Here is an 11,256-nt window from a genome sequence, read left to right as displayed (position 1 = left end):
AGAATTGGAACACAGCAAAAACAATAACAAAGCGCCGAACGCTGGAAGAGACGATCAATCGAGTGAGATCAACAATAATAATAACAGAAAGTAAAATTTGGAATGAGGCTGGCGTACATATGTTTTGTTTGTAATCTATATTTGTCTGTAATTGGCAAAAATTTAAGCACATGCAGTGTATAACAACAATAGCAATGCAGAAAAAACTTGGGTGTGGCGCGAAAAGGTTTTTTTTTGAGATACAGCGAAAACTATCAGAGAGAGATGTAAAAATATTAGGGGTGGATGTGTGCTACAATAGCAATGTATTCTTTGTATGTCTCGGTATAAGACATAAGTTGTCTGGAAGTCTTGAAGTGAGGGAACGCAATATTATTTTGATGACCTTGAAACTATCGAATCTTTCCGTAAATTTTTTTACTGTCAACATTTTTTTTACTGATCTGGGGGTTGTACAACGATCAATACCTGTGCGACTACGAGATCATTCTGGCCTAAGGTGGCTCGTAGGAGATCCAATGAGCTATTTGCTCTTAGTAAGGTTCAACTGGTCGTAATAATAGGAGTCATTATTGGCGACTGCCCGATGGGGTTACATGCCGTAAGACTAAGTATCCTGATGAATGCAAATTGCCAAAGTTGCATTGAAATATGGGATATGGGAGATTGAGACATCGAGACATTTTCTCCTTCATTGTCCATTTTTCGAGAGACTGCGGCTGAAACATCTTGGCAGAACAAACTTCGCAGAACCCGCTGAACTTTCCCGATTACAAATAAGTTGCCTGAACAAATTCGTTAAAGGTTCAAAGCGCTTTGTCGTCACTTGAATGTCTTGGGCATCCACTTTGAAGAGTTTACCGGCATCACGGCACAAGGATGGTCAGCACCTTTAACCTAACCTACCGATATATAGAAATGATTTCACATTTGATTTCTTTCTCTCTTCTTCTCCCCTCTAATTTAAATCCTACGAAAACTATATTATAGTGAAAGATAGCTATATTTTTTTGCATCAAATATCTTTCGATAAAAGCCAAATCAATATAAAATCTCTCCTCTCCTAGGCCCAACCTCAGCAACGAAATTTTTCAAAATCTCCGACAGTAGACCTCTTAATTACCAACGGCAATCGCCAACATAATGGGGAAGACATTAAAACTTTGCAATAAAAGGAACAATTATATTTGATCAACTGATCCAGGGATTTGTAAGAAAGAAGTGTTTCACACAAAGTAATGACAATTTAGTATGAACCATGCTATATTTCAAAATATATACAATCTGTTACAGATACTGGCCAAACACCAATTATCTCATCACTTAATCTCGAAATCAAATGAAGTCGTCTAGATGGTTAGATAAGAGATTTCTCAGGCAATGTATTGAACAAATGATGGAGTTTATGATGATTTAACTCAATCTATAAAATAAAATTCATCTGTAAACCTTAAGCGAAGGTTCAAAGAAACCCTTACAAAAGTTAGGAGCTCAATTACCTTAATCTTAGAGAGCTACTTGCAGTGGCTAAAGCATAATCCGGGAAAGCTCTGTATTTCCTTCAAATAAAAATGTTGGATAATCCAATTAACGTTCCATATATATAGAGCTACAACCCATCCGAACCCTGGAGAAATTCTAAAAAAAAGCTTACCAAAAAACCGTTAGTCTTGTAAACGACACAGTTTTCGGGCTCGGTTAACCACGAATTACATTTACACACAATTTCACAAATATTTTCTTTTCCTCCACATTTTTTTGTTTACGAGCAAAAGATTCTCCACTCTCTACAACTCTTGAGGCACTTATTTTTACAACTCCCTTGATATTTATACTTTGATTATTACACCTTCAATGTTGTTTTAGAAACAAACAAACAGACAGATATGTTCTTCAAGTGGTTATTTTTATACCTGCTGCCACACTTCGCTACTTGTTTACGCGCATTGACATTGATTTACTTTTCGTTTCATTTTTATTTTTATAGCCATACACATGTGTTCCACCTTTATACTGTTATTACACGCTCATTATCATCCTAAAACGCTTCGTATGCATGCGCTCTCCCACTGCGGCCATGTTGTGTTTAACCCATTCATTTTGGCATTTGTTTATTTGTTGTTTTTGTTGCCTAAACATATATAGCACAATAGCCCAAGTGTCCTTAAAAGTAACGATAATGATTTTGACAGACAACAAGCGCCACACACACACTCACCGGGGAATCGTGAAGATGCTTCAAGAGAGTGAGTGAGAAAAGTTTTTATTTTTTATTGCACTTGTTGTTGCGTAATTTCAAACACCTGGCGCTACACAATGTGTTTTGTGGCAGCATTGGACGGACTCTTGGTTAGCTATTTTTATCGGATTTTATTTTTTTTTTTTTCTCCCTTAATAGGCGGTTTATATACGTAAGTACACATGATGAAGACTATTTTTATGTTCGAGGAGGGATCCCTCGGGTTTCTAGAATACCAACACACCGTTATAAATTGTCGTAATGACTCGGGTCGTAGGCCGAAGGTATTGAATATGGGTTTTAAGACCCCCTTTCGTGTCTTGCAACATATTGAAAAGGGTATAATGGTTGAGATCACAAAATAGTGGGCGTGGCTCCGACTCCTGACATTATGTCTAATGCTAGTTTGAGAGTCAAAAGTTATACACAATAAAACTAGATTTATGTAAGCGATCAAGTATACATACATATATAATTCTTCAACAATCGAACACACCTCAAAAATACAGCTGAGTATAAATTGGCATATTTGTATTAAAATTAGCTCTGAAACACGAACACAAGCTTGGTTACATTCAGAAGAATTTCCTAGCAGCACCTATATAGAAACCCGGACCGTTACCCATTTTCACCTCATCATCGAACCACTGCTTCATCGCCTCTATGTAACTTTGATCTTTGGAACGTCCCACATAATAGCTGATCTTGTTGTTCAAAAGCAATTGTGTGTCACGTGCCGTTTCCAAATTATTATTCAACATCGCATTCCAAATCGCCCAACCCAAGTCGGGGCGTACATTTAAGACGGTCATCAGTGCGGACTCGAAGCCCACCAATAGGCCGCAGGCCAACAAACGACTGTTGCCCAACATAATGACACGTCCTTCACGCAGACACGACTCGCCATCGTCCAGATCGTTGCTGGCAAAATGTATACCATAGAAATTCGGTATGGACTCTTCGGCCATTTTGCAGAAATCGCGCATATTAACTAGAAGTAAAGAGCGTTGTAAAAGCTTGTTATTGATTCGAGGTCTCAACTGTGTTGCTACATACGGTAGACGCCCGTGCTTAGCGGTAGATGATAGTAGAAGAAGGGCAGTGCGGCACAACGTCTAGCCACTAAACGCATATAGCTGACCAGCTGTTCGACCGTGGTGGGCTTGTAGAAGAGCTCGGGTAGACAAAGCACCGCGTGTACGCCCAATTCCTGTGCATGATCGGCCATTACGAGCACGTCCGGCAGTGGTGCGCCCCCAACTTGCAGAAACATAACCAATTCGTATTTTTGCGCAGCCTCCCACCAAGCTTCCGCATGTCGCATGCGTTCCGACAAACCCAACGCTGGTCCCTCACCCGACATGCTATTTACTATTCGTATATAATGAGCGGATAAGGTGTTGATGTGTTTTGACCAAATGCTTATTGAAAATATGTGGACTCACATAAATACCTAAAATACCATTAATACGATTGTCTTTCAGCCACTCCGCGTAACGGTCGATATTTTCGATTTCCAACGATTGCTCCCTAATACAAATGGAATGCAGTATTAACTCGAATGTGTTGGAATAGTATAGAAGTGTAAAGTCATGTTTACTCATTATTTTTGAAGGATGTAAATACCGGTGCCATTAGTCCTTTGAAATCGAAGAATTTCACACGTCGACCCTCCGCGGGTGTTTTACCGGTTCGAGTACGGACTGCGCGTTTTGCGGGCGCATGTACCTCTTCCTCATATCGTGCCGCTATATATCTCTCCATCGCTTTGTCTGATGGTATGATTATTGGTCGGCTTTTCTTGTTACCCAGCGTGATGTTATTCAAAATGAAATTGAAAAAAAAAAACTTGAAAGTCTTTACGTTTTCATCTGTGAAACTTTGTAATGTTGTGACAAACAATATTCGTCTCTTATGTATATGTTCAAACGTAGTTCTGGAAAGAGGCGATGTGAAAATTTTATACAATAAAAATCGATTCCACTAACTTCAAATATTACACAGGTTACTTCCGGGGAAAAGCGGACTTTGTTCAATAATCAACAAAATGGATTTCGGAAAATTATGGCACGTCTTCCCTTAAGTTAAAAGTCGTCAATCACTCATTTTTACCGTAACTAAAAAAACATCGGTTCGCACGACAGTCGGGTCTACATAATCGGAACGAACTCAAGACGTACAACTCTTTTTGTATTCTGCTACAATACCTTGGTCTCAAAAGAAACAAAGAAACATTCAATAAACTTTCAATGGAGCTTGATTATTGGTCCTTCGAATTGAGAGTTCTAGTGAAAATTCAGAAAACTGTTAGTAGTTTGGGGGCGGTCGTTTCTAGTTGGGTGTCTAGGCTAGGTTAAAGATCTCACTTGAATAGCAAAAGTCGACAACCCTTTGTGATGCTTTTTAAAAGTTCCTCCAAATTAGTACATTATCATTTTTGGAAAGACTGTTTGATGCAGAGTGCCGTACTTCAAACTATTTGAAGAGTTTCTTCTTTTCTTGTATTTAATTATATCACTTACATTCCACCTTCTTCTGTGCCTTTGGGTTCTTAGTCGGAATAACTATAATTTATACATATGTATATTTGCTAAGCCATTGAACGCGGTTCTCCTCCTATTTGTAAACGTTTGGACAGTATTATAAAGTTATTAAGTCAGCTAATATTTATTCTAGTAACTTAGCTGGGTCCGACGAAGATGTGCCTACCTATGTGTTTTAGCCTGTCTGGCGAATGCTGGACATTGAAGGAGAAAGGGCTTGGATTATTCCTCTTAGCCTAAGCCTTCCTAAGCGACAGTAGCTGGATGGACCTTTTTCCATCCACCGCGAGCTAGAAAGGCCTCAGCCCAGCACAGGTACTGGTTGTTGTCCAGCATTTGACGAGCTCACTCGAAGTCAGTGTACCCAGCGCTCTAGAGCAAGTGGACCACTGACTACCCACCCGCTTCCACTTCGACGTAAATGTTGGTAGGGTACCATCTATTGCAAGCTAGTCCGCTTTGCAGTTTCCAGAGATTCCATAAGTCGGATTGCAAAGTAGTTCGAAGCTACTGATAAGCTATCTCCAGCGTATAAAAGAAATTTCGATGAACTCTTTTATGTCGGAAAATGCAAGGCAAGGACGAACATAAAATCACACCAGAAATTTTCCGCCATCAGTGTAGCATTGTGTAAAATTTCACCACATTTACTGCACAATCGAAAGACGCCTTGAAAACATTGTAATAATTTTCGAAGCTAAAGAAATTTACAATTTTAAAAAAAAAAACAACAAAAAACGCTGCGTTGGTTGTTCAAAAATGTTTCCAAACCGTTTGAAAAATTCGGTGCCAAAAAAGCCTGTTCCAACGGACTTCAAGGGTTTATTCGCGTCTGTTTTCACAAGTTTTAAAGGCGATGAGTGAGTAAAGGTTATCGGAAACCCGAAAGAGACACATTTAAACAATTTTTTTTAATACTATTTAAGACAACAAACATTGCAATTGAGTTGCATTGACGACTATGCTTTATGGCTAAAGGAGCACCATATTAAAGGCGTACTAGGTAGGTTTTGAAGTTTCTGAAAATACGTATTTACTTAATTACGTGACTCATTTGCATTTCGCCAGTGAACAGCACAACTGGCGAAGGTCCGGCCTTGGGTTTGATTGAACGCAAGGTAAATGCCGAAGCTTGGAGTCGTGCGTGTAAGAAGTATTCGTTAATGATGTTGTTGCAAATCGGCGGAGCACCATTGCCTGATGTTTTGGATCTGGCGCAACATGCCAACGAATTGCCTATACACGCGGTGGTTTGTATATCGGAACTGTTTTATATACCCACAAAAATGGAACATTTGGTCGGTTACTGCAAAATTGTGGCGGAGAAATGCGCAAATCACTTATTCTTATACTATCATCTGCCGCAATTATCAAATCTCAAATGTTAGCGCAAATTATCTATTTTTGTATTTTATATTAACAATAACTCATTCTTACACAGTTGATCCCGAGGAGTTCTTTAATAGCGCTGAAAAGGTCATACCGACCTTCACCGGCTTGGTTTGTACACAAACCGAATACTTGGCGGCCATCAAATGTGCGACTGCCAAACGTGTCATTGTAATAGGCGATTCGAAAATGCTCGCCAGCTGCATGTTAATGGGCTACGAATCGGCCATTATGACGGTGGCGAATATGGAGCCCACTCTAATGCATGAAATCTATGATGCAATGATGAGAAACGATTTGAAGACGGCTAAAGCTAAGCAAAGTTATCTGAATCAACTCATTCGAAATCGTATAACGAAGGGGAAGTCTAGTTGGATTTCAGACATGAAGAATTGGTTCAATGAGAAAATGGTATCGGAAGTTGGCTGTGATGTTAATGTTGGTAAACCGAGAAAATTTGGTATTTATGAATTGTAAACAATTGAAGAGATCACATATTTATGTTTGTTGAATGTTTTAACGTTAATATATTGTTATCAAATGCATATTATATTATTTGCATTATGGTCAAAATCTGTGTGTGATCTAGGAACATATAGACGGAAGGTCTCGGGAAAAATTTTAAGCAAAAGAAAAAAAAACAAAGCTGCGACTAGATTAGGGATCAAGCTAGACGCTAGTTGCCAAAGTTGCTTGGAACTTCTCCTTCAATGTCCAGCATTTGCCAGACTTATTCCAAAACACCATGGTAGCCACATCTTGGCGAACACGTCGAAGTGACTGGAATCTACATTAGCCGGCTTAAGAACTTTATAACAGAGTCCAAGCGCTTTGTCTAATCATAATGGTCTTGGCGATCCGGATTATCTGGGTGTCACAAGGGACAGTTGATGTTGTCTAAGTGAGATTCTCTATAGATGCGGAGATCGACCGCTTGACGTAACCCAAGGTAACAAGGTAAATGTCATTGAACGTTAGGTTCGATTCCGGTACCGCAGCGCCGGCTGTCGTGGAATCACATGTGGTGAGTCTCCACATGACACTAACCACCTCTTGGTATGCCCAATCAATCCCACTGATTTAATACTCCTTTTCCTTTAGTCCGATCCTATCGAAACTGCTCGTTTCCTGGGCCTCCCATTAAATGACTTCGATGACAATTGACTTGCGCCAGTTCAGACATATTTAGGTAACCGTTAAAAAAAAAACAACGAATTTGGAGATGGGTTAAGAGAATAGGCGGTAACCCTCTGGAGAACTCTTTTTGGAACAACTTCAAAGAAAGAATACAGTTTATGGATCTATGAATGACGAATGTTTTGCGTCTAGAATATAAAGTGCTGAGGCTGGAAGGTGGACCTCATTTATCTATCTCAGAGGCTAGAAGGCACTATAAATACGTTCTTTGTCTATCTCAACCAACTCACTCGTTTACTTTGATAACTTAGCTAGAATACAGTTTTAAGGTGATCTAAATGTAACAGTAAATTTTGTCAAATAAAACATTGTCGAACATCAAATCGTTAAAAAAAAATTACGAAAAATCAAGCGAACTGAAAGTGTATGAGAACGACGCGCAAATACTCATGGACGAGGAAGAATTAAAAACTTTTGAAGGTTTCTTGGCGCCAACATTCACAGCCTTCGATGATAATGAGTAAGCACTGTCGACAATTGTAAAATGTTAAAATGCTTTCAGAGCAATTTTCAGAGAAAAATCTTTAAATTTTGACCAAATTGAGACATATGCGAGATGGTTAAAGTATCATAAAGCCGTAGGTGTTTTAGGTGAGTAGACAAACATACAACATTTAAGACACAAGACGTATGTTTACAAGGAAACTCTTACGACGACAGTCAATAGTATCACCGGCGAAGGTCCGATTTTGGGGAAAAACGAACGTCAATTGAATGCCGAAGCTTGGAGCGTTGTGTGTAAGAAGTACAAACTGAAATTGATGATACAAATTGGTGGGGCACCAATGCCCGATGTGCTCGACTTCGCAAGACACGCTAGCAGTTTGAATGCAAATGGTGTGGTCTGTCTACCGGAACTCTTCTACAAACCGAAAGATGTCCAGCAACTGGTGGGCTATTGTAAAATCGTCGCCAGGAATTGTAGTCCAATACCATTCATTTACTACCATTTGCCACGCTACACCGGTGTGCAGGGTAAGTACACATTTCTTAAGTAACAATATAATTTTGAACTGTGTCTTCATGGCCAGTCGATATGTCAGAGTTTTGTGCACTTGCCGAAGAGTGTATACCCAATTTCGCGGGCATCGATTATTCGCACAGTGACATCGCGTTGGCGGCGAAATGTCTGGCCCCAAATCGTATGATCATACTTAGCGATTCGCGTATGCTGAGCAGCGGTCTGTTGCTCGGCTTCAAAACATTTTGCATGACCGCTTTCAATATGGTGCCGGATGAGTTGTATGACATTTGCGATTTTATGAAATCTGGCCAATTGAATTTAGCAAGGAAGGAACAGAAACATTTAAATAACACCATACGTGAGCGCATCAGTATGCAAAAGAAAGGAAACTGGCTGAAAGCCATGAAGCAATGGTTTAACGACGAAATCAGGAAACAGTATGGTGTAACATTCTCTCCCGGTCGCGCACGTAAACTTGGGTAGAGATGCTGATTTTTTTCGTTTCTTTTACGTTTTATTTGAACATTATTTGTTTGTAGTTACCCAGCATTCAAATAAATAGAAATTTAATGGAAGTCACATCAATTGGATCAGTTGACCACGAATGAAAGAATAAGTTTTAATTTCCACGATGGATGGGTCTACTGCAACAAAACGTTCCCAGCTTTTAAAGTGACACCAGAATGAAGGAACGCCAACCCGACAACATGCCTCAATATTGTTTGCGGAACGTTTTTCACCTCAAACTGTATACTCAAATATGTTTCAAAATAAAATAGACCTATTGGAGAACAGAGCAAAACACTGCTGTCTTGTTAGTTTCTAAAGAAATATAAAATCTCGAGATCTTATATGTGAATACTTTGCTTTCTCTCAACTTCGACTTCAGAAGAGTACATTAGAATTAGAATTTATATAGGAAATTATGTTAGAATTCGACTTTCGCAAAAGGAAACCCTCAGGTTGACTAAATTTATGCAAAAGATACTCAAAGTTAAACCAAATATTAATATTAATATTTGAACCTCAATCACAAAATAAAATAACATATATAAATGAAATAAAATATAAAAACAAAAATTAAAAATATTAAAAATAAAAAAATATTAAAAACAAAATAAAAAATATTAAAAAAATTATAACAAAATATATTAAAAACGAAATAAAAACAAAATTTTTATATATTAAAAAAAATATAAAAGAATAAATGAAAAAATATTAAAAAAAAAAATAAAAAATATTAAAAAAATTAAAAATTAAAAAAAAACAAAAAAATTATGAAAAAACATTAAAAAAAAAATATAAAATATTAAAAAAAAATATAAATATTAAAACAAAATAAAAAATATTAAAAAAATATTTAAATGAAATAAAAAATAAGAACAAAATATTCAAAAAAACAAGAAAAAAGTTATTTAAATAAAAAATAAAATTATTAAAAATAAAAATATTAAAAAAAAAAAAAATATTAAAAAAAAATATAATAAAAAATATATTAAAAAAATATTAAAACGAAATAAAAACATTATTATATATTTAAAAAAAAATAAAAATAATAAAAAATCTATTTAAAAATATTCAGGGGTGTTGTGGAATCCAAGACAGATTTCCCGAATGTCAGAATGACAAACCAATTCTGATTTTCATTGGTGTCACAGAATCTGATCGGATTTTCGTCTTTTCGAATATAAGCAAACCAATATTCGAATCAGCTCTTCTGCTATTATATATATTAAAAAAATTAAAAAAAAATTATAAAAAATATATTAAAAACGAAATAAAAACAAAATTTTTATATATTAAAAAAATATAAAATAATAAATGAAAAATATTAAAAAAAAATATAAAAAAATTAAAAATTATTAAAAAAAAAACAAAAAAATTATGAAAAAATATTTAAAAAAAAATATAAAATATTAAAAAAAAATATAAAATATTAAAAAATAAATAAAAATATTAAAACAAAATAAAAAATAAGAAAAAAATATTCAAAAAAAAAAGAAAAAAGTTATTTAAATAAAAAATAAAATTATTAAAAATAAAAATATTTAAAAAAAATAAAAAAAAATATAATAAAAAATCTATTAAAAAAATATTAAAAACTAAATAAAAACATAATTATATATTTAAAAAAAAAATAAAAATATAAAAGAAGAAATGAAAAAATATTAAAAAATAAATAAAAAATATTGAGAAATAAATATTCAAAAACAAAAGAAAAAAAAGTATTTAAAAAATTATAATAAAAAATCTATTAAAAAATATTCAGGGGTGTTGTGGCATCCAAGACAGATTTGCCGAATGTCAGAATGGCAAACCAATTCTGATTTTCATTGGTGTCACAGAATCTGATTGGATTCTCGTCTTTTCGAATATAAGCAAACCAATATTCGAATCAGCTTTTCCGCTATTATATATATTAAAAAAATTAAAAAAAAAATTATAAAAAATATATTAAAAACGAAATAAAAACAAAATTTTTATATATTAAAAAAAATATAAAATAATAAATGAAAAATATTAAAAAAATATAAAAAAAATTAAAAATTATTACAAAAAACACAAAAAAAATATGAAAAAATATTTTAAAAAAATATAAAATATTAAAAAAAATATAAAATATTAAAAAAAAACATAAAATATTAAAAAAAAATAAAAATATTAAAACAAAATAAAAAATATTAAAAAAAATATTTAAAAGAAATAAAAAATAAGTAAAAAATATTAAAAAAAAAACAAGAAAAAAGTTATTTAAATAAAAAATAAAATTATTAAAAATAAAAATATTTAAAAAAAAAATAAAAAAAATATGAAAAACAAAATAAAAAAAATATAATAAAAAATATAATAAAAAATCTATTAAAAAAATATTAAAAACGAAATAAAAACATAATTATATATTTAAAAAAAATAAACAAAAATAT

At 34.3% G+C, this 11,256-nt stretch overlaps 3 protein-coding genes across 4 annotated transcripts; 2 read left to right on the top strand and 1 right to left on the bottom strand.

Moving 5' to 3' along the window:
- Positions 1–2,475: 2,475 nt before the first annotated feature.
- Positions 2,476–4,003, bottom strand: LOC105215937 (N-acetylneuraminate lyase B-like). The gene is made up of 4 exons (XM_011190129.3): positions 3,840–4,003; positions 3,693–3,769; positions 3,296–3,610; positions 2,476–3,230 (listed from the first exon to the last, which is right to left on the bottom strand). The coding sequence occupies exons 1-4, from the start codon at positions 4,001–4,003 to the stop codon at positions 2,815–2,817; spliced, it is 972 nt and encodes a 323-aa protein (XP_011188431.1). The 3' UTR covers positions 2,476–2,814.
- A 1,505-nt stretch (positions 4,004–5,508) lies between these two features.
- LOC105215930 (N-acetylneuraminate lyase) lies at positions 5,509–7,828 on the top strand. Of its 2 annotated transcripts, XR_008470604.1 has the most exons (5): positions 5,509–5,642; positions 5,709–5,785; positions 5,851–6,165; positions 6,224–7,128; positions 7,273–7,828. XR_008470604.1 is itself a non-coding variant. In XM_011190123.3 (4 exons), exons 1-4 carry the CDS (start codon positions 5,542–5,544, stop codon positions 6,646–6,648), a joined length of 918 nt encoding a protein of 305 aa, XP_011188425.1. In that variant the 5' UTR covers positions 5,509–5,541; the 3' UTR covers positions 6,649–7,828. The 2 variants fall into 2 exon arrangements, 1 of the variants encoding a protein (XP_011188425.1); XM_011190123.3 differs by having other exon boundaries at positions 6,224–7,828.
- Positions 7,694–9,012, top strand: LOC105215929 (N-acetylneuraminate lyase B). The gene is made up of 5 exons (XM_011190122.3): positions 7,694–7,828; positions 7,883–7,959; positions 8,029–8,343; positions 8,400–8,811; positions 8,872–9,012. The coding sequence occupies exons 1-5, from the start codon at positions 7,758–7,760 to the stop codon at positions 8,888–8,890; spliced, it is 894 nt and encodes a 297-aa protein (XP_011188424.2). The 5' UTR covers positions 7,694–7,757; the 3' UTR covers positions 8,891–9,012.
- Positions 9,013–11,256: the final 2,244 nt, after the last annotated feature.

Source organism: Zeugodacus cucurbitae, chromosome 3 (assembly GCF_028554725.1).
Source record: "Zeugodacus cucurbitae isolate PBARC_wt_2022May chromosome 3, idZeuCucr1.2, whole genome shotgun sequence".
Lineage (NCBI taxonomy): Eukaryota > Metazoa > Arthropoda > Insecta > Diptera > Tephritidae > Zeugodacus > Zeugodacus cucurbitae.
Note: the sequence above shows the minus strand (reverse complement) of the source record. Positions and strands in the feature narration are given on the sequence as shown.